Genomic DNA, 22,440 nt, shown 5'->3' on the forward strand with positions numbered 1-22,440 from the left:
TGCCACAGCTTCGGTTAAAATTTTTTCAGGTACAGATAGATTTAGCATAGGAAAAGGAGTAAGACAAGGAGATACAATCTCGCCCAAGTTATTCAATGCGGTGCTTGAGGGAGTTTTCAGGAACTTGGATTGGGATACAGCCGGAGTAAGCATCAATGGTCGCTTTTTGAGTCACCTTCGGTTCGCAGACGATATAGTTTTAGTAGCTCGTGATTCAGCTGACCTACTTATCAGACTAACACAGCTGGACAGGGAAAGTAGAAAAGTAGGATTAAAAATTAACGTAGATAAGACTAAACTAATGTTCAATAGTTATTGCATGCCTGATAGCATCCCCTTAGATGATAAACCAGTAGAAGTAGTAAATAATTATTTATATTTAGGTCAAATAATTGACATGTCTGGTAGTAAAACTGAAGAGATAAAGAGACGTATGAAATTAGGATGGAGTGCATTTGGACGGATGAATGCTGTTTTTAAATCAAAAATGCCACTCTGCCTGAAGAAAAGGATCTTTGATCAATGCGTTTTGCCAGTGATGACGTATGGATGTGAAACTTGGACACTGAACGCCAAGATGCTAAATAAAATCCAATGCACTCAAAGAAGTATGGAACGCTGTATGCTTGGTATAACGAGGAAAGACAGAAAGCGGAACACGTGGGTGAGAAATATGACAAGGGTAGTGGACATAGTGGATAGAGTGAAGAGATTGAAATGGCAATGGGCGGGTCACGTAGCTAGGAGGATGGACGAAAGGTGGACAAAAGAAGTGCTTGAATGGTACCCGAGAGAAGGCAAAAGAGTAAAAGGAAGACCGCAAGGAAGATGGGTGAACGAAATTAGGAAAATGTGCGGAATGAGATGGATGAGTGTTGCGCAAAACAGAGACGAGTGGAAGCGTGTTGGAGAGGCCTTCATCCAGCAGTGGATGGCGAATGGCTGTAAATGATGATGATGATGACATATTTTAATTATAGATTTAATCTCAAAAGCTTCTTTACCATCGCTGATTTAAATTACACTCAAATTCAAAACGCTGAACCCACTTTGTGTGAAAATGGGCTTAGTTTGCATAAACGTCTTTGATTTCAGAATATGTAGTAACTTTGTGGAATGTTCTGACCGGTTTAAAAATATAAAAGAGCTTTGTAAAAATAAATGACATCTATCGTCAAAATTTTACTTTTGCTTCCAATTGAAAAGGGATTGTAAAATAAAATACTCGGATTAATTCAGTGGTGTATTTTTCATTCAGTTTAAATCTAATCTAATGACAAATCAACATACACAATATAGAATATCATCAAATTATCAAATATTGTTACATTATAAAGACAACCTCATATCTACATATTATTAATTTAAAAACCCACAAAATAATCAAAACTAATACAATATGTATAAATATTTTAATAGGAGAAATCACTGATACAATATATCCATAAATGTGTATACATTTACACGGACATACAATCCATACATATGTAGGTATTATTCAATTTATACATATTAAATTTTAATTATTTATAAATATTGTAGTTTTTTTTTACATTATCGTCACTGAAATATATATGTATGTAATATGTATAAGTATATATGAATATTCTTACGTTATTATTTTTCGCTAAATGGGAATCTCAGTCAATTTCAAGTTAAAAATACGAAAACAATTTAAAAATTGAAGAAAATGTACAGTAATCTAAAATCATAATTACAAAAAAATCATTATACACTACTGGGATTATATTATATTTATTAGGTAGTTGTTGTCTTTAAAATTAAATCATAATTAAATCACAAAAAAATATATATAATATATAAAGATTTAAGAAAATAAAGTTAAGATATAATATAAACTCCAACATATCTAAATACATTAATTTTGAATCACGTCATTATTTATATAAAATTAGCATAATGATAGTTGCATTTTTACACAATTCCCATTGATCCATTTGCACGCGTTAAATTTCCAAAAAAGATTGTATTGAATTATACACATCAAAATATTGTCAAAAATGAATCAAATCACTATAGTTAGATAGCTAAACTACATAACAATTTCAATTGCAATCTTACAAATTGATATATTAGAATGGAAATTCAAAACTTCATAAACGTATTTTCAATTCAATTCAAAGCACATTAAAAATTTGAACAAAGCGATATTATCATTTAAAATAGAAATTTCACCGTCAACAAGGTTTTTGTACGAGTATCTTCGTTTGAATTTAATATGTCGAGAAACAAAATATTATAGATACACTTCGTTTGAAAAAAATCAATCTTTTTATCTATACATGTTGATAGAATTGAATTATGGAGAGATTCGACCACAATCATTTTTAAAATTCAATCGACAACAATTCAGATCTAAAATACGAAGTTGCATTTGTTAGCGGTAATCAATGAATAACATTAAAAATATGTACATTGAAATTGCGTAAAATAGTGTCAAAAATTTAATTTACTATCGTATAAGAATATATTATTGAAATTATTTAAAAGTATGCAGAGAACGAGATGGCCATCTCATCTGTGAGTGTAGCTTGCTTGTCGGGCTCCATTGGAATTGGTAATCTGCCTTGATGCACAAGCTTTCTTAGCCAGGAGCTGGAAGCATTCTTCGCACACACGGACAGGCTTCAATTGGCCAAAGCGCGGGAGAGGAATCGAGTTAGCACTGCATGCTGCACAAAATACTTTTCCTATCAAAAGAAGAAAGACAAACATATTATAACACCAAGATATAGTCGTCTTAAAGAATGTTATAAAACATACCGCAATTCCGACAATGATGTCTTCTCCTGAATGCTGTAAAGTGTACTCCACATCGCATACAATCGGGAGCTGCAATGTCCGGCACCCATTCTGGAGCGCGTTCGAATCCTGCAGATATAGACTGTGTGCGTAGCCTTCTGTCCCTGATGCACACATTACCGTTAATCACATTCTCTCTAATCTCTTGGTTCGATCTATAGTGGGAGCCGTCGTTGATATAGTTCTGCTCGTTGACTTCGTAGCGACGTCTATCTGCAGCATCACTCAGATTGTCCAAGTTCCTACTGTGGACACTTTCAGAATGCAGTTCGTCCGAGTTAGTCGTTGTATCATCATTGGAAATTTGATTATTGGAAGTCAAACGATCGTTTATATCGTCTGCAGTATTATACAAGCTGTTTCCGTCGTCAGTTTGTTGTTCGTCACTGGATGAATTCCTGCTTTCGGTGGTTTGTTTCGGCCTCGACAAAATAGATGAGATGGTATTTCGCCGACTTGAATTTCTCGAGTCCGAATTAGAATCATCTGTGTTTCGCTTAGACGGTTGGGAATGACGTCTCTCGTTCAGGTCGTTCTGTTGATTTTCATCCAAATTCAATGGTGAAAGACTCAGATTTGAACGTTGGCTCACTGGACTATTGTTGTCAGCGTAGACTTCTTCGGCGGAGTGTATACTATCGAATGAATCGCCGTTCATCAATACTTCCGATTCGGAAACTTCATACTCTATCGCATCGCTCTTTTGATTGTCATTAGTGGTCGCAGATGGTTCAGCTTGTCCACTTTGCTGTGCGTTATTATTTTGAGCACCGTTCGCTTCTTCGGTGTTTTCGACTTTTTCAGGCTCAATTTCGGGTGTTTGATTCATTAAGAAAACAGATTTCAGAATATTTCTTAAATCGGAAGCAAAATTAGTCTGCAGCTGATCTGCTACCCCAGCGATACACACGAATAAACGATGAATCAAATCCTCACTGGACCTAAAAATGTAATAAAAAACAAATGAGTAAACATTCAAATTTAAAATAAACAACCATCATTTGAACAAAAACCTGAATTTAGCTCTCGTTTGATGTCTTGATGCAAATTCTTGAGCTTGTAAAGCCAAGGCTATTTCTTCATCGTCAGCCCAATCAGAGTGGAAAGAAGAAGTTGCACTCGATTGTGAAGAACAAGATCCGCCGGGACTAAAATCAGAATATAATCATAAAACATTGAATGTAATTATTCAAATGACGCAAATCTGTAATGATTACTAACCAATCGTCGACCAATTGATCCAAATTGAGTTTAATAGGACTTCTTTGTTCCATGTGGGATCTGTTTTGCAAAATAACACGACCAGGTGACCACGTTCTATTCTCTCCAGAGGAATGTCTGGATTTAGATGACTTCTTTTTATTTTTCGGGCTCGATTTTGTCAACTTCCGCTGGTTAAGAACTGCCGTGGAGCTCGAAGAAGAGGTGGATTGCTCGTTGGGTCGTAAAGAAGAAGATTGATTTGCATCATTTGTAGTCAAATTTGGTGCCACTTGCATCGTTTGTAGCGACTCGGTTGACGGTGGCAATCTTTTATCTTCTAAGGAGGGTTTACTTGAACTATCTGTTACATTAACGTTACTTACATTATCAACACTTAATTTATTATCACAATTATCAACCTTAACATTAATATTATCATAAGAAACTTGGAGATTGGAAATCTCTGACGTCGTACTAACAGCGTTTTCATCTAATTTTGTATTTGTATTGCCTTTGTTAGGATCACAAGAACACATATGACTATCACAGGATCCACAAAAGGGGGCCTCCTTTCTATTCGCATTATCAGAAACTGTAGAATTGTCACTTATACTAATATCACTTTTTTTGGCAGAATCATTAGCGCACGTCATTGAGAAATCTTGTGGAATTACTCTATGAGAAGGCCCAGCCTCATTGTTTTGAAAGTTTTCAGTGTCTTCAGTGTACTTTAAATGTAAAGATCCAACTACATCAGAAGGGAAATATTCAATAGTACCTATAGCTGATATACCACTGCCTTCTATTGTTATAGTAGTAACATTATTATTTTCACTCTCTGAACACTTGTTTATTTCAGTTGGCTCAGATTTAGAATTTAAATCTTTAACTTCCGAATCTGGCGACCTGTCCAAGCTGGTGTTCTCAGTACAAATACCAGAATCCCCAGGTGTTTGGTCATTGGAATCACTTTCATATCCAAGGAAAAATTGGGCTTTATTCGAATTTGGCTGTGGCTTGAATCTAGAGTCTCCTTTCTCTACATTCATAATTTGAGGTGACGTAACGTTAGAGCTAGAATTTTGGTATTCATTTTTGGATACAAATGGATCTGGATTTGACATTGAAATGGGTTCACCAAACACATCATTCTCTATATTTCTAAGGTTTGTAGAAGTCGGCATTCCCATCATTGGAACATTCATTGAAGTCAACATAGAATCATCATACATTATTGAGTTATTTGATAAGGATGCCATAATTGCAGGTTCTTGACTAATTGCGTTTGAAATCAGATATCCGTGGCTAGTTGAAGGCATGTTATTCGGTTGTGACATCTTTTCGTTTCTTGAAGGAGAATATGTGACATTGTTATTGATATTGTTGAATTCGGGTTCATTGATGCTTGCACCTAAATTCGAAACATCATTTGTCGAAAAAGAATATATTTGTCCGGATACCTGATCATGCAACAGATTCGTAATGTTTGAATCAATGTGGGGTACTTTTGAATCTTGACCATTATCAGAATTTTCTCTATACGAAATTGATGAAAGTTTATCTGCGATTTCTGAAACTTGTTCTGACAGATTGGAGACTAGATCCTGGTCAGGCATTAACACGTCATTAGACATAATCATATTTATTACATCCGAGCTGGAGAGTGGATCAAACATTGAAAGACCATTACTAGAAAGACTTCTTAGAATTAATTCATTGGAAAGGGGACTTGAGATGCTCTCGTTGCGACTAGATTTTCTACTTCCAATTGATCTATTTGAATTTCTTCTTTCATTTTTAGCGATAGCCAAATTGATTTTCTCTTGAGAATCTTCGTTGTCTGAATCTTTGGTGTTAGTATTATCGTTGTTTTCTGTTTCACAATATTCTACACTTAATTTTATATGATCACTTTTATTTTGAGAATGGAATGTATTTTTGTCTTCATTTAATTCATCTGCTAAGTTTGAATCTAGTTGACCATTATTGGCAGATGCTTCTCTTATACTAGCAAAGATGGAATTACTTTCAAATTCTTGGATCAACGTATCTTCTGTATCATCTATTAATGTAATATTACTCAGTCTTCGCATACCATCCAAAAGAGGAGAAAAAATCTCCATTGTTTCAGGAATATAATCAGCCTCGGTTATAAGAGTGCTCCTATAAAAATTTAACATAAATAAATAAACTATCAAGTCATACACAAAAAATACACAACAGAACTGTGTAAATCACCTTTCACTACTTTTTTTCTTATCCTGACTTGAAGATGACGTTGGATTGTCCTGGTATGGGCTTTCCCATTCACAACCTGCTTCATTGAGCATGTCTTTGCAATGGGAAAAATCTGAATAAAATTGAGTCACAAAATCAGATATTGCTGGATAACACGCACCATCTATAGAATTGATTAATAAAGAACCTCATTATAAAATTACACGTGTAAACTTAATTTATGTTTGCCAATGAACAAATGAATCAATATCATTTTAGATTACACATTAACTCACTGTCATTTGACACATCAACATTAAATCGAATATTGGCAATGTCTTCATTAGTGCACAATAATTTTTCTAATAAATATAGCTCTCGCCTGTCCAACGTCCATAAAAGTTCCCTAATTTTGTGCAATAAATTTCTAAATGGTCTGAACATATCCGACATAAGTTCTGTAATGAAAAAAAAAATTATTTTATAAAATGATAAAAAAAAAATAAGTTTATGATAAACATATTGTCACAAACCTGGAGGTTTGTCAATACTGAGTGGACCATTCGAATATATCAATAATCCGCTCACAATAGCTAATCTTGGAATTGCGAACATAAGGGCCGGATCGTAATCGTCAACCTGTAAAATTTAAAACCATTGAATATTCCATTCTCGTACACAAATTAAAAAAAAACTTTATACAATACATACTTGATCTTGGGTTAAAAGTCCGATACGTCTCGCCCGTTGTAACGTTTCAGAAAATAATACGCTTATAAGTTGTTGAACTTCAAATTCTCTCGGCGATTTCACAGGTACCATTGCGCTTACATAATAAAACTCAAATTCAGCAAACAACCTGTCGAAAATTTTTAGGCTCTCGTGCAACATTTCCGTGCACGCTGGAGGTGGAGGTGCACCATATCGGTTACATCGAAGACAGTGTTCTCGTAGTAATGCCCTCACTGTTTCCAAACTACGAGTGAGGGCACGGGCCAAAGGCCGCATAGCTGTTGACTCCTCTTCACGGTGCATTATGGACGAACCGGCAGCCAAGCACTAAAATAAATGTATAGAATTATCCAGATTAACAATTTCCAATGCATTATAAAAATAATAATAAAATAAAAGTTTCAATATCACAAACCTCAGCGCCAAACCACAGCTGTCCAGCCAAATTATCTTGAAGTACATCTTCAGGAAATTTAACACGAAAGCCTCTGGGAGTTCTTTCGTTACCGAGTAGTTGGTCCATTATTTGTCCGGTTATATTTAAAACTCTTTCCTGAAATAATTGAAATAAAACAAGTGTTAGTTGTTGAATTGTTAGAAGCTAACGATGTTTTTTTTATTACATACATACATCATACATGCCATGACACATAGGGATAGAGATTTTTTGTAAATAAGTACTAACACTATTCCAAACATAACAAGAATATAATAGACATCTATGGACAATCAACAAAAATTTTTGATACCCAGCAAATTTGTGAGAAATGCATTATGTACATAGGTGGTGTTTTTATAAGATTAAGAAACTGAGTAAGAAAATACAGATTTATTGGATCCATCACAACAATTAAGCTAAAAAAAATCAGAAAATTCCAGCAGGAGACGATCCATCTGTGTTTTTAATAACCACAATAACTCTCCAGCAGCGTATTTGGCTGGGATTTGAACCCACAATCTATCTACTGGTATGCAATAGCTCTACCAGTGCATTCAACTGTGTCTATGTAGTATATGCGATGTGTAGTAGTACCTGAGCGTGACGCAGTTGATTAACGAGCGTGGAACATCTTTCGGGATCTTCACGACCATCAAAGGAATCCAATTCGGCTGCCACCATGTTGAGAGCCTCGTCGGCGAAGAAAAACTGTGCCAATAGTGAACGATCATCTCGCTGAAAATATAAAAGGAAAATATTTAGAAAAACATATAACAATCATTTGAAAAATGATTTTAGTTTCAAGAACGGGATTGAGCTGTGATGTTCTATGTAAGTATTATATTATTGTGAACGTAGATCTTTCAAAGGATCAAATTCATTTAAGTTATAATGAAGATACTAAAAATTAGCCCAATGAGAAAAGCATTCATTTTTATTAAATTCGTAGTCAGATTATGGGAAAATGTCAGTCATGTTTTATTTTAACGACTCCACAACCCTGATTAAAAACTATAAAAAAGCACATCGAAACTGTTACAGTCGAACATACAATTTTGGCAACAGTTACAACATTCTCCGCTGTACTGCCTCACCATTAAAAGAAGAGCTGAATCAAAATTTCGATTGCATAATATGACAACAATAATATTCCGACGATGACGTTGGGTCATTATCATTTCCATCGGATTTCACCGCAACGATGATATAAAAAAAAAGAAGCAAAATACATAAATAATCATATAAACACGAAATCACGTTCTTTAGCCACCAGTCACTTTCGTTAGGAAGTGGCGGCGCACGGAACGGGAACAAATTTCTCTTTTCGTTGGCGTTCAGCTCACGCCAACCACTTGCAAACACAAACACACTTGCAAAATGCATCCGAGCATTAAAAATTGACAGAGAACAATCCGAAGGTGTGCTACGACATTAAAACCATCACCGTTGAACGAGAGGATGAATAATCGCATCCCATTGAGGATGTTTGACCCACATAGCCCCGGGTAAACACAGACTATGGGAGCCCACAAGGTCGCCAGACTCTTCGGAGGCTAACATTTGAAAATTTGCGGTTTAATTAAGGCCACGTTCATTATATAAAAGGGATAACAATGCACGTAATAGGGTCTCATCATCCTTGTGTAAGAAGCTATCAAATGTATTAATACGATACATATATACTAGCCGACATAGGGGGAAAGTTTGAACTTTCAATGTTTGCTTTACAATATTTGCGCGAATAATTTGCATAAACAAGAGGTCAAAACTAACGCGTAACATTGACTGACATCATCGACTGCAAATACTAATAAAAAAAACACTACTAGATATCAATAGTTGAAACATTCTACTATCTACATATAATAGTTGAAGCCATTGTTAATGTATACGAAAAAAAATACATACATACATATAACAATGAAATTTTCCGCGAATTGACAAAATGCGACGCAGAATTTAAATTGTGCTAATTTCAGTGACGTTCGATGACTGACGTGAGTAATGAAAATTCAATTATATATAATAGAATCTCGGCAGACTTTAAATGTGTAACCACTCTTTATTCAGTCTAATGAACTTGTTGACACATCGAAGATTGGATAATTCATTCGACTGTAAAAATACGTCGAAAACGCGATCAACTAGATAGTAAAATTAATTATGATGATTAGTTTCAAACATCTCGACCAGTTTTTTTTTTTATCTATGTACGCATGTATGTATGCAAATCAATTCATCATACTAAACCATTTTTAAGCTTATGTGCGATAGAAATGGCTGAAATAAACGTAATTCTAATACATGTCGACTTTAAAACTGTTGGTAATAGATCTTTGGGATGACCCAGAAGATATTACGAGAAACGAACGAGCTCAAGCTGTGAAAGGTGGACGTCCAGTGAAAGCAGGCTCCAGTTGCAGCATATGATAGGTGTGTTGAGACGTTAAGAATTCGACCCAATAATATTTAAGACGAAAGAAAAATATAAATTCTCTCGCGTAAGTTTTTTGTTAGCTCTGCTTGAACTAATGATACTTTTAAAAGGTTAAATAAAGATACAAAAATTCCAGGCCTAATCATAAGCGACAGACAAATGACAAATCGGCCTCATCCTAATCACAAACTTATGTATATATTTCGCTACAATTCCACATATTGCGAAATATAAATTAACCCAGCGGCGTGGACTAGTGGTTAGCATGTTATGCTTTCAAGCAGAGTGGTCACGGGTTCGAGTCCTACTAGTCCCGCTGCTGGCCAGACCTTGATTTGTGACTCCAGGTCGATCGTTTCTTATCAGAATTTGCCAATTTTTCTGATTTTCATTGAAACAGTGCCTGTAAAAATTGGCCATCTCTATTGCTAATCTCAAGTTATAACAGATACAATACAATCAATATATGTAAGCATTTTTATACAATGCGAATTCATACAAACATCCACAGTGAATTCATACAAATTTGCAGCATATTATAATCAAATTGGCGAACCTCAAGACGCTGAATAACTAAAAATTAGCAAGAGAGATAGTAAAGGAGATGCCAATTTTTATAGGAACCGTTTCATTGAAAATCAGAAAAATTGGCATTTTGGCAAATTATTTTTTTATTAATATGATTTATACAAATGCTGATAAAATCAAAGAGCGGCCGATTTAAGTTTGCACACAGGCAGCTGAACTCTTAGGCGTGGCCCTGAGTGCACGTATAATCTCAAGACGAGATGAGATGAGCAAGAGATATAGGAAAGGCGATGTCAATTTTATAGGAACCGTTTCAATGATTCAAGAAAAAATGGCAAACTGATAAGAAACGATCAACCTGGAGTCATAAACCAAGGTCTCTATTGAGACTCAAATGCGTGACCACTCTGCTCAAAAGCATAATATGCTAACCACTAGTCTACGCCGCTTTTTAATATATGAAAAAAATATTGAATAAATCTTCAGGTAAGATTTTTGCCCAGGAAACAACATAGTTTATATTTGATACGATTTCCGACTCAAAACATCCTATGCGTCACACAATACTGTAATTCACTCGAGTTTTGTGACTCACCTGTAACTACCTACGCAGTGATTTACAGCGGCCAAAACTTTTAGAAGAATTTATCTATTTTACAGCGACACTTAATAGTCTGCGTCACGACCATCCGAAACCAATGTCACTAAACTGGGTTAAGGGCACGCGAACTTCGCTCACCGCAGACCAAATTCGGCATAATCATAAGAGACATCCTGGTTATGCGATTACGACTCGAAACAAGTATCCACTACATATTGCAAAACATGTTATATGTATGTATGTATATCTGGACGTGACCAGTTCGCACATTGCAATACCGGGAAGTGGCCACGTGAAACAATGGTTCTGGTCTGTACCACCATAGCCTATGTGGCAATGAACATCAGACAAAAACTCGATTCCACCACCAATGAGCCCCTGTTGAACAGTGTGCCACGGCCGAGGTTGAAGTTACAGACTCGTCATAACAACAACAAAACCACCTGTTGCTTGACAAGTTTTCAGCTAGTAAGTAACCTTTGGGTCGATCGAAGCACGTCATGGGGTTGGTTGTGGACACGCGATGGTGGTAGCGTGTCGAGCCTGCGAAAAAGGGATTGTCCTCAAATGAGGTTTATGACCGAATATATGCGGCGGTATTAAATTAGTCACGATAAAACTATTTGAAGTGGGTTTGATACCAGAAAATACCATTTTTTGCTGATTAAGAAGTGCGATTGTTAGTTTCAAAAGAAAGAATTGTAATATTTGGAGCTCGATTTCAAAGACTCGCCAACTCACTGTGACCAGTCTGCTGCGTAGTAAAATTTGCAATCATTCTAGAAAGAGATATAAATTAAGTATAACTCAATCAATCTACTGGTGAAATGCTATTCAAGACCCAGAAGAGTCCTTCCAGGTACATTTCAACGTTATTAATAACATAACATTAACCAGCAGAATAGACTAGTTGTTAGCATATACGTAATGCTTTGAACATGTTCACGGGTTCAAATCCCACTGGTTTCTGCTGGCCAGACCTTGGATTTGTGACTCCAGGTCGATCGTTTCCTATCAGAGTTTGCCAATTTATCTGATTTTAATTGAAACGGTTCCAACAAATTGGCAACCTTACCCATGTTCTCGCAAAATCTCGAGTTTTCAGCAATCTCGAATTTCGCTGAATTGTTATAAATGCTGCAAATTTACAAATATGACCATAGATCTCTCTATATATGATCATTAATTTAAGTGTTAATGTACTTTGTATAATATTTGTATCAAATGTACAATGTTTCTGGCCAGGAAGGTGCATTGGGGTTAACTGTTAGGCCTTCCTGGTATAAAATAAAGATAAAAATAAAAAAATTATTTCTCAAATTCATCATCATCATCATAATATAATGGCTGAGAATAAAGTGCTTTGCCTTATGCTATACAATAATCATTTTAAGATACTCCCAAACTATTACACTGTAAAATGTTGTTGAAACAAGAATATAGAAAATGAAAGCCTCACCCCAATTGCATATATAGGTACATATCTAATTTCTAGATTCAGTAATTTCATATCACTCGACTAAGCAACTAACTGTATGTACGTGAACATAAATTATGCATAGCATATGCAAATTTAAATGTGAATTTAATGAATGTTCTTGAATCATATTTATCGTCAATGCGGTGAAATGCCAGAATACATATGTATGTGCATGGATTAACATTGATAATCATTTTGTTCAATGCTAAATGTATTTATTACGTGTGCAAAAATAGGAAGGGGGGAGTTTTTCCTGATAATAAGTATTAATTGGATCAGCCCAATGCTAGACGTCGAAGTGTTTCCAACAGAGCAAAAATAAGTCAAACACAAAGCGTTTCACGAGAAATACAGAATAGAGAAAGAAATGTTATGAGAAAACACATCAAATACCTCAATAAAGTTACAAGCTTTTAAAATCAGCAGAGACGAATATATTTTAAATACATCGTTAAGAACTGTGTGGTCTTTTTTGATCGATTCTGACATGCTGCATTTGATCCAAAGCTCAATCAACATCATTTTCAATTCAACCAGAAATATTGATCCAACAGTCAAGCTACATATATCTATTTATGTAATTCAGTATATGATATTAAGTTTGTATATACATATGTATGTTACAGTTGAAGTGTATCTTCTAGTTGTAATATATTTTGACTAGTTCGAATATATTCCATCTAACCTGGTACCAACTACCGTTACAGTTGAAGTTATTTTCAGTTGTAGTATATTTTGACTAGTTGGAATATATTCCGTCTAATCCACATAAGTCGATTTATTTGGGGAATTACATTCCAACTGGTCAAAATATATTATAAATTAAACTACAGTTCAACTATAAGTTGGCACCACCAGGCAAAATGGAGAGGTTAAGTTTTCGTGAAAACGTCACTTGACTAGTAAATTGAGTTAGAAAGTCACAATTTTGTTTCGAACACATTCTTAGAGTTATCGTAATACGGTATTCATAACCTTTATTCGTAATACCTAGCAAATATTAACGCATTATTGCATTCTAAAGCATTCGTAAAAACATCAGATCTGTCAAAACTCAACTGTCATATTGAAACTGGCGCACATAGTTGAAAGTGTATTTACGCTTGAAGACATATCATTTAGTAGTTGAATATGAATATATTACAACTGAAAATACACTTCGACAGTAACATATATACATATATAAATTAGAAATCATATTCAAATAGTAGGTATGACGGTTTTGCCAATTTGATGAGGAACCGTTTCAACAATGAAATCAGATAAATTGGCAAACTCTGATAGGAAACGATCAACTTGGAGTAACAAATATTCAAGTCTGACCAGCAGCGCTGCAGAAATACTTCGAATAAATTATTTTTAATCGAGATCAACCCATACCACCTCGAACCCGGGAACCTCTCGGTGGTTAGCATTACGCAACAAACCGAGCTATACTGCTGGTTTTTGAAATGAAGACGTAATCATGACTATCACACTTTAATTGCCACCAAAGAAGCAATAGCAGAACAATAGTAAACTAAGCAATACTTGAAACAAACGGTCGTTTAGTTCAAAACAGCCAATGATTACACACTGGGCCAGTTGCCACTTTCCTGTGAAGTTTGCCGCTCAAAATAAAACAACACACCGTAGCTGTGACTAAATAAGGACATTTACATACTTATACAGGTACGAAATACGAGCACGTCGAACTTTGGCAGTGTTTCTCAGAAACTTTTCCAACGCCCTAGTTTGGGAGCCGCTGGATTGGGAAATTCGCGTGTTTCTCGCCTGAAAAAAAGTTATAAACAGCACGGCTCGCGTGTACAATGCGTAAAAATTACCTGCCAGACCAAGGTTACATTACATATATCAATTTGGCCGTTTTCATGCGCATCACTTTTTTCAGCCGCTTTTTTGACGCAATTGAGCGAAAAATACGAGACAGTCGCGGAAAAAATAAACCTTTTAAATCAACATTAAAATAAAATCTCAATGGCGACGACCTTAATGCTCGAGAGATAAGGCTGATACAGTTTGATAAAAATAATACAATTAAGAGGTTCGTGAAATATGCACGAGCGAAAAAAAAAACAGTAAACAATTCATAATGGAATACAATCTCGAGGGATTGGGGATTGGGGATTGGCTCAAAACAAACTAATTAATTATACAACAAATTCAAATACAAAAATATCACCATCTAAAAAGAGTGAATATTGAATATGATACATGTTGCGATACATATATCGATACGAGTGGCGATACAAATGTCTCAAATTTACAATAACAGCTGATTGATACATGTACAGGCTATTAAAAGGTGCAGACTCTGAATCGTACAGCACGCCATACCTAGGTAGGCTCCAACTGTGATGGGCGTATTCTCGCGTCATTGCTAATTCGTACGATTTTATTATTTCGATAAATAAATAAATAAATAAATAAATTTCGATAAGTTCCTCCTACATTTCTTCAAATATGGGGATCACCGTTATTTATCACTAAAGGACAGCGCGACGATGCTATTTTACAGGAAAGACGGTTCATTACTATTGTCCTAGAAAGCTAGAGAGCAAAAAAAAAGGTTGAACATAGAAATTGACAATAGTGAGCCCATTTTTGCACGCGAGCCCCGATCTCTGTTGATCACTGTCAAACCTATATAAATACAAAGATAAAATATCACCGAAAACACTCCAGGGGGTAAGTTTTGACCTGGATGGTAATAGCATAGATCTGGCGAGCTAGCGCTTTTTTGAAATGTGCAAAACTATATAATAAAAAAACACGTACCGCGTACCACTCTGTGTGTTTGCGCCCTTAACCACTTAATCGCCACGAGTTTGTAGAAACCGATTCGATTATTCGAAAAATGTTGACTTTTTTCAATTTCATTTAGTATCACAGGATATTTTTAGATATCACTGTGAAGAAATCAAAATTAATTTCGAGTCATAGCCTTAAAAACGAAGGAGGGCGCACCGGTGCGCTTATGGCGATGAAGTGGTTAAAGGCTTGGTCCGAAATGGTAAGCGATGTAGATAAGCAGTTTGCCTTAGTGGTAGCGTATATATTTAGCACCACTGAGGTCAAAGGTTCGAGTCCTCGCCATCTGCTCGTTAGATTTGGGGGTTTTGTGACTCCAAATCGATCGTTTCTCTATCAGATTTTGCCAATTTTATCTGATCATTGCTGAAACGGTTCCTGAAAATTGGTATTAGATCTATTCCTGTTGTCACAAAATCTGCCTGTGTATAATTTGTAATAATTATACACAGTAATCTGAAATCTATAGATATCTCTATAGACATCTCTATAATTTCGTATTTATTATATGTATAAAAATTGTACACAAAAAAAATCTAAAAATAATCCATAGATGTCTCTATGATTATTATTTCCGATTAATTGTTATATGCTATATATTCTGATTGTATATGTATTACTGTATTTCTGATTTCTGATTGTTTATGTATTCTGTATTTCGTTAACGTACACCCGTCTCATTGGAGCAAATCTGTAATGACGAGTGTATATTGATTTGTAACAATAAAAAATAAAAAAATAAAAAAATAAAATAAAATAAACGACGCCTGCAAATTCCCGTACGCCTAGCGGTGACGAATTCGCCGACAAAATTCAACATAAACAGTCGAAGTATTAATATTTACTTTCTTACAATTTTTTTTCGATCCGGGACCGAATTTTTTCTCGACGCCTATGTATAACATACACATCGCGATACAAATCTCGATGACACATGTATCGATGTCTCGCCGTGTATGGGTCATTAAGAAGCGATTTTATACGTTTCGCGTGATCAAAGATTGTTCATAAGACTCTGAATGACAATTTCTAGTAAATTATTTTTGTATGTATGATTGAACATGTCATTGACGCTGATATCCTAATGAATATATCAACAAGGGGATTTTCAAGCGCACGTTTCATGTAAATCAATATGAATTGTAATAATAAACGTGTTCAGGTGTAGTGCATATAAATGTACTTCAGCTTCGTGCAAGCATTTACATATTACATTTTAATATTTGATTAAAAAATACGAATTACCGAGAATGTGAATATGATTTATTCGTAGCAATTCAGAACTATTGTGACGCAAACGGTGATAAGAAATACGTAATGAGTACAAGAAAGGAAACAGATTCTACCACAACAAAATAAGGAAAGTCTCTATTAAACTTTTTTATTAGAGACTATAAACGAGGAAAACGGAAAATATAAATTATATAATATAATATAAGCACATAATTGAAAGGTAATTTTGATGGTAAAAATGTTAAAGGTAACTCTCATCAATAAAGTTTTTGAAGTTATGAAAGGAGTGTCAATTGTGTCTATATGTACAGCCTCATAAGTCACAACTAGAGGTAGGATAGTCACAGTGCTATCCATTGTTCGGCAAACCTTTAACAATGCATTTACAACCTTTGAACAATACACGGCCCTCTCAGGCTCCGGTGACTAGTCATAACCAGTCTTAGGCAGCGGATGGATGCTTTTTGCGCAAAAAATGGTTCTCCATTATCAATTTCTCATAAAAACCATTATTTTTTGCTCTCTTGCATTGTACACTAATATTATTTGAATGTAGTCAATGCCGAAGACTACCCATGACTCGACTGCGGATAGACACAGTGCTTTTTCCAGGAATCGAGGCGGTTTGGCTCTATTTACAAAGCTAGAGTACAAAAAAAAAGGTTGGGCGAACCTTTTACAACAATTGAACAATAGCATTTACAAAAATTGAACAATAAACGGCGCGCTGTGGATACGGCCACTACTCATGACCAAATTTAGGATTCTGATCAGGGCAATATCATTTTAGGGCGAGGCAAGTCACCAAATGGGTCGTATTGGTAACACATTATATAATTTAAATAATATCTAAAAGCTAGCGGAAATTTATCAAATGACATTCTCTGCTTCCACTGTCGGCCTAAACTGTCCTTAGCACATGCACTATTTTTTTAATTAGTCAGATGGAGAATTTTGGTCTTCGCGGTTCATAGTAAATATTCAACGCCAATATTAAATGACCATTGATTTTGGTACTAATAATTATTACAACCAATACATCGTTTCCTTTTCGCTTAAAAAATAATTTTAATTTTATAAATTATAATAATAATAATTCCATAAAAAATAAAAATAAATTGCCGAGTTCGGCCTCTGAAGTGACAGTTTTTTTCATTCAAGCTATAATTACTGTAGGGCGGATAGTCATTAGGGCAACTCCAAATAACAATACACGTTCCAAAAGTGCTGAAAGCAAAAAGTTTTTCTACAAACACGCTAGCAAGCCTCATCTATGTCAGGCCAAAGCTCACCCCTGGAGTGTTTTCGGCGATATATTTTCCATGTATTAACAAAGGTTTGGCATTAATCGATAACGGAGATTCCCATATTGAAAGAAATGTAGGAGAAATTTTTCGAAATCATAATATCGTGCGAATTAGCAATGACATGACGACACGCCCATTTACAGCTGGAGTCTAACTAGACATGCTATTACGTACGATTCTGTGTCTGCCCGGCTTGAGATGCATTGTGAACATAATTTAGGAAAAAAAACATTTAAAAATCAATCGTAAATCATGATAAATGGAAGATATTTCAAAATTTACTCTACAAATCACTACATCTAATACCTAATTTCGAAAGAAATTTGCATATATGTATACTTAGTTTGTTGGTTCGTAGACAACACATTCGATTTATTTATTTTTACTTTATCTACAGTCCCATGACAGCGAATTACTAACACCATGCGGATTTTGCAAATTCTATGTTTAGAGCTATATATTGAAGAGTAGGTTCGTAAAATTAAAACAAAGATGTGTTTATAATGATTATACATAGTTTATTTACAATATTAATACAACATATATATATATTATTAATATTTTGTATGTCCACCCTTATTTCGGAGACACGATGCTATTCTTTTGGGCATACTCTCGATACAAGACGCAATGGTTGACTTTATCTCAGGATCTCCCTGCCACACAGAAATTATGTTTTGTTTTAGGATATTTTTATTGGTACATTGGAGCTTATTTAATTTCATTTTAAGGGTATGCCGGACATTTTCTTTAGGATTTAGATCGGGAGAATTACCGGGCCAGTGAAGGAGCGGTAAATTGTGGTTGGACATGATTTTTTTCACAATTTTGGCTTTATGGCAGGGTGCAAAAATATTGCATTAAGTGCAGGCGATCCCTTTTGTCAATTTTGTTTTGTATAGAGTGCAATAGGGTGTATCGCAATACCGTTATATATTGCGAAGCATTCATCATCCCTTCTACAAAATACAATGGCCCCCGACCTTCCGCTCTAATTGAGCCCCAAATCATGAGTGACAGCGGGTGTTTCACATTTTTTATGACACAGGACTCATTATACCGCTTGCCGACTCGCCTACGTACGTATTGGTGAGTCGGTGTCATCAATTGAATTGACGACTCGTCAGAGAAGTGAACCTTAAAAATGTTAAAAACATCGATTAATTCAATTCATTCAAAAAAAATTAGACAAATAATTTAATTTCAATTAAATTACCCCTTTCCAATCGTCGAGGGTGAAGTGGCGATGCTCATTAGCCAAATTGAGCCTGGCTTTCTTCATTTTTGGCGTCAAAAGCGTTTTTTTAAGTAGTTGTCTGCCATTCATCCCCGCGTCTGCGAAACGGCGTTGTATTGTCCGAGTCGATATTTCGGTTCCGCTCCCGTAAATTTGTCTGGATTTTTTTATTTGTGGCAAACCGATCCTTCTCAACAGTATTTATAATATATCGATCGGCTCGAGGACCGTATTTTCGAGTGCCACAACAATTCTTACGCTTGGTGACCGTAGGATTTTCACCTCTTTTTAGTTGGGTGCTAATTTTATGCACACTGAAAACTCTAACCCCCTAATCTTTAGCAATATATCGTATAGAATACTTCCCAGTATTTAATAATGTGGAAATATTGGCGATTTTCTCCATAGATAAATCTTTATTTCTTCCCATCTAAAAAGGAAAGGGGTTTTTTTCACAAGCAATTTAAACAAATAATTAAGTCACATTTAAAAAATTTAAACACTTTAACTTACTTCAATGATATCGATAATATACAGGAAAGCAAAAATCTCTTCAAAACTAACTTTTCTCCCAGTGAAAGCACACGTCTACACCAAACGAATTTCAAAGCCAAACTGTGTATTTGCACTTGTTCGGTTTTTAAACTATTTGTATAAACACTACTCATCCTATCCTTCTCTAAATACATAGAATAGGATACAATGAATGGTCTACAAAAAAAACCAACCCAAAATGTTACTTAAGACGGCGCAGGTACACAAAATAGGGTAAATACGCGGGTGTTAGTAATTCGTTGTCATACGACTGTATGTACGTAGTAACAATAGATGAAGTGTTGTGATCATGCGAAAATTAGAACTCGAGATTTTGACTGATTCGAACTCAGAATCGATTACTGATCACGTTTTCATGATCTAGAAAAAATGTGTGTGTGTGTGGCTGTGTGTGTGTATTTTGGGGATATTTTTAACACCGTTAGTTCTATCAAACTGAAACTTAGTATCAGTTACTGAAATTCTTATCGACACGACGTAAATTTTTTTCAAATTTTTAAGTTGACCGGAAACGGTACCTCCCCTTATAGGTGTCCTCTTTTTTTTAAGTTTTTGAATTCAATTATCTCCCAAACCACTAACTGAATCAGAATGAATGATTTTAAATATGATAGAAATAATAATTTTTATAACCTTAAATTTTTTAAATATTTCTATCTGAACCGGAAGTAGTACTTTTACTCTAGAGAATCGAGGTTTTTTAAGTTTTTCTCAAAAACTTTTTGGTTTATTGAACTGAAATTTCATACCTAGAAGTTTAAGCTTAATACCAAGTTATTTATAAAATTTAGTAGGCATCTGTCAACCGGAAGTGGCAGTTTACTCTTGTTCGATTTTTCTTCCACTATTTTTTTCGACCCCTTAAACATGTGTTCGTCACAAAAAATTCAAGTATAATTCTTGTAGCAATGTGATGAAAAGAAAAAAAAATTATTAAATTTTATAAACCGGAAGTGGGATTTTTTTCTCTTAGAAAGGTTGAAAATGTTGTACCCACTACTCTGTCCACATCCCTGAACGTATTAAGCTGAAAATTTATATTTCTATCCTTTATGTACTAACTTAGAGCTGGTAGGGTTTTGGTCAGAATTCGTAAACCGGAAGTAGTATTTTTTTTTAAAACAATATTTCATTATTTTATTTTGACCTTTTAAATTGTTTTAAGCTTCTTGATATTTATTGTGTATAATAAAAATAGTAATTTTAAGTAAAAATAAAAAAAAAATCACTTAATTAATTGAACCGGAAGTGGGATTTTTTTCCTCGTAGAAAGGTCAAAAATGTTGTGCCCACTACTCTGTCCACACCCCTGAACTTATTAAGCTGAAAATTTATATTTTACACAACACATTTATATTTTACACAACTTAGAGCTGGTAGGCTTTTGGTCACAATTTGTTAACCGGAAGTAGTATTTTTTTTTTAAATAATATTTCATTATTTTATTTTGACCTGTAAAATTATTTTTATTTTCTTGATATTTAATGAGTATAATACTGGTAGTGATTTTTGGTAATAAAAAAAAATTGAACAAAATCTGACAACCGGAAGTAGAACTTTTGTTTTGTGCAAGTTTCCATACATTTGCGCTCAATTTGTATCACTATCATAGTCATCAGTTCAATATCGAATTTTGTTTTGTAACCTTCTTATATTCCTCAAATATATAGATAAAGTCATGGGTTGGTCACACCCGAATTTTTTTCAATTCATAGGCACTGATTCGATTTTTTTCGATTCAAAGGATTCTAAGTCCCCGGGGGCGAAGGCGCCGGATTCTGATATACATATAATTTCGAAAGAGACTTAGTATATGCATATGTTTGTTTGTTCGTGACAGTTAATTTAATAAAAAAAAAACAAATGAGTATTTAAATAAAGTTATATAAAATAAAACTATTCAAATAAATTTAATAAAATGTTAACTACTAGATGTTTAAGCGGTTTATATTACAAATACCGAGCGAAGCCGGGTAAAACCACTAGTTTATCATAAAATGAAACATCAAAGAAAAAATCGAAATAACCAAAAATATGTTTTACAGTAAGGCAATTTTCCATACGAAATTTTTTAGCCATCACTAACCCACTTTTGGCAGACAAGGACCGTCACAAAGCATTTCGAGCACAATTTGCGAGAACGCTAAACTGCCATCTGCCTCGATTTGCAACCGGATCTTCTAACGACACGAGATGCATCGAAACCAGTTCCTCAAGAGATCGACAGATTGACCGTTAAATAGGATGCGATCTGTCAATACATACAATACAGTGCACAATACAAGGGGAGAAAGTGAGACGATGAACCGAACGAACAAGAGCCACCGTTTGTGGGTGTCATTAGCTCATTACTAGAGGTAGGATAGTCACAGTGCTATCCATTATTCGGCAAACCTTTAACAATGTATTTACAACCTTTGAACAATACACGGCCCCCTCAGGCTCCGGTGACTACTCATTACATATGCCACCATACGCGTCACGCGCTTTACAAACGCTCGAAAATTACGCATTAAGAGATAAGAGATAACCACATCAATAACTACATATGTAGGTATTATACGTTTCCAAAGTTGTAATGAGCGGCGATTACGCGTGCTAAAAAATCGATGTGCAATTTTCGATGTTTCCCGGACGTTGCCGTTACTGAGGTAAAAAAAAATAAACAAGTAAAAAATTGGTACTTTAATAACATTCAGTTGAATACTTACGACGGTTTTTTTTGCCTTTGAATCGATATAATGGTTTGATTCTAAAATAATATACATAAATACATATGCTATGCAAACAAAATAATCCACTGGTTAAGCGACTGCTTACTAATAGAAAGGTCGGCT

General features: G+C 34.8%; 1 protein-coding gene across 1 annotated transcript in view; it reads right to left on the reverse strand.

The window, feature by feature from the left end:
- Positions 1 to 1,232: 1,232 nt before the first annotated feature.
- The window catches only part of LOC143918867 (uncharacterized), a 36,295-nt gene continuing 15,087 nt past the window's right edge, over positions 1,233 to 22,440 (reverse strand). Inside the window, exons 2-11 of the mRNA XM_077440949.1 lie at positions 8,009 to 8,149; positions 7,391 to 7,528; positions 6,955 to 7,302; positions 6,777 to 6,882; positions 6,540 to 6,701; positions 6,265 to 6,427; positions 4,045 to 6,189; positions 3,837 to 3,971; positions 2,785 to 3,764; positions 1,233 to 2,711 (exon numbers count right to left, since the gene is read on the reverse strand). Coding sequence (XP_077297075.1) covers positions 2,536 to 2,711; positions 2,785 to 3,764; positions 3,837 to 3,971; positions 4,045 to 6,189; positions 6,265 to 6,427; positions 6,540 to 6,701; positions 6,777 to 6,882; positions 6,955 to 7,302; positions 7,391 to 7,528; positions 8,009 to 8,149 — 4,494 coding nt within the window. The 3' untranslated portion in view covers positions 1,233 to 2,535. The remainder of the gene's footprint in view (positions 2,712 to 2,784; positions 3,765 to 3,836; positions 3,972 to 4,044; positions 6,190 to 6,264; positions 6,428 to 6,539; positions 6,702 to 6,776; positions 6,883 to 6,954; positions 7,303 to 7,390; positions 7,529 to 8,008; positions 8,150 to 22,440) is intronic.

The sequence above is a fragment of the Arctopsyche grandis genome, chromosome 11, assembly GCF_051622035.1.
Source record: "Arctopsyche grandis isolate Sample6627 chromosome 11, ASM5162203v2, whole genome shotgun sequence".
Taxonomy (NCBI): Eukaryota; Metazoa; Arthropoda; class Insecta; order Trichoptera; family Hydropsychidae; genus Arctopsyche; species Arctopsyche grandis.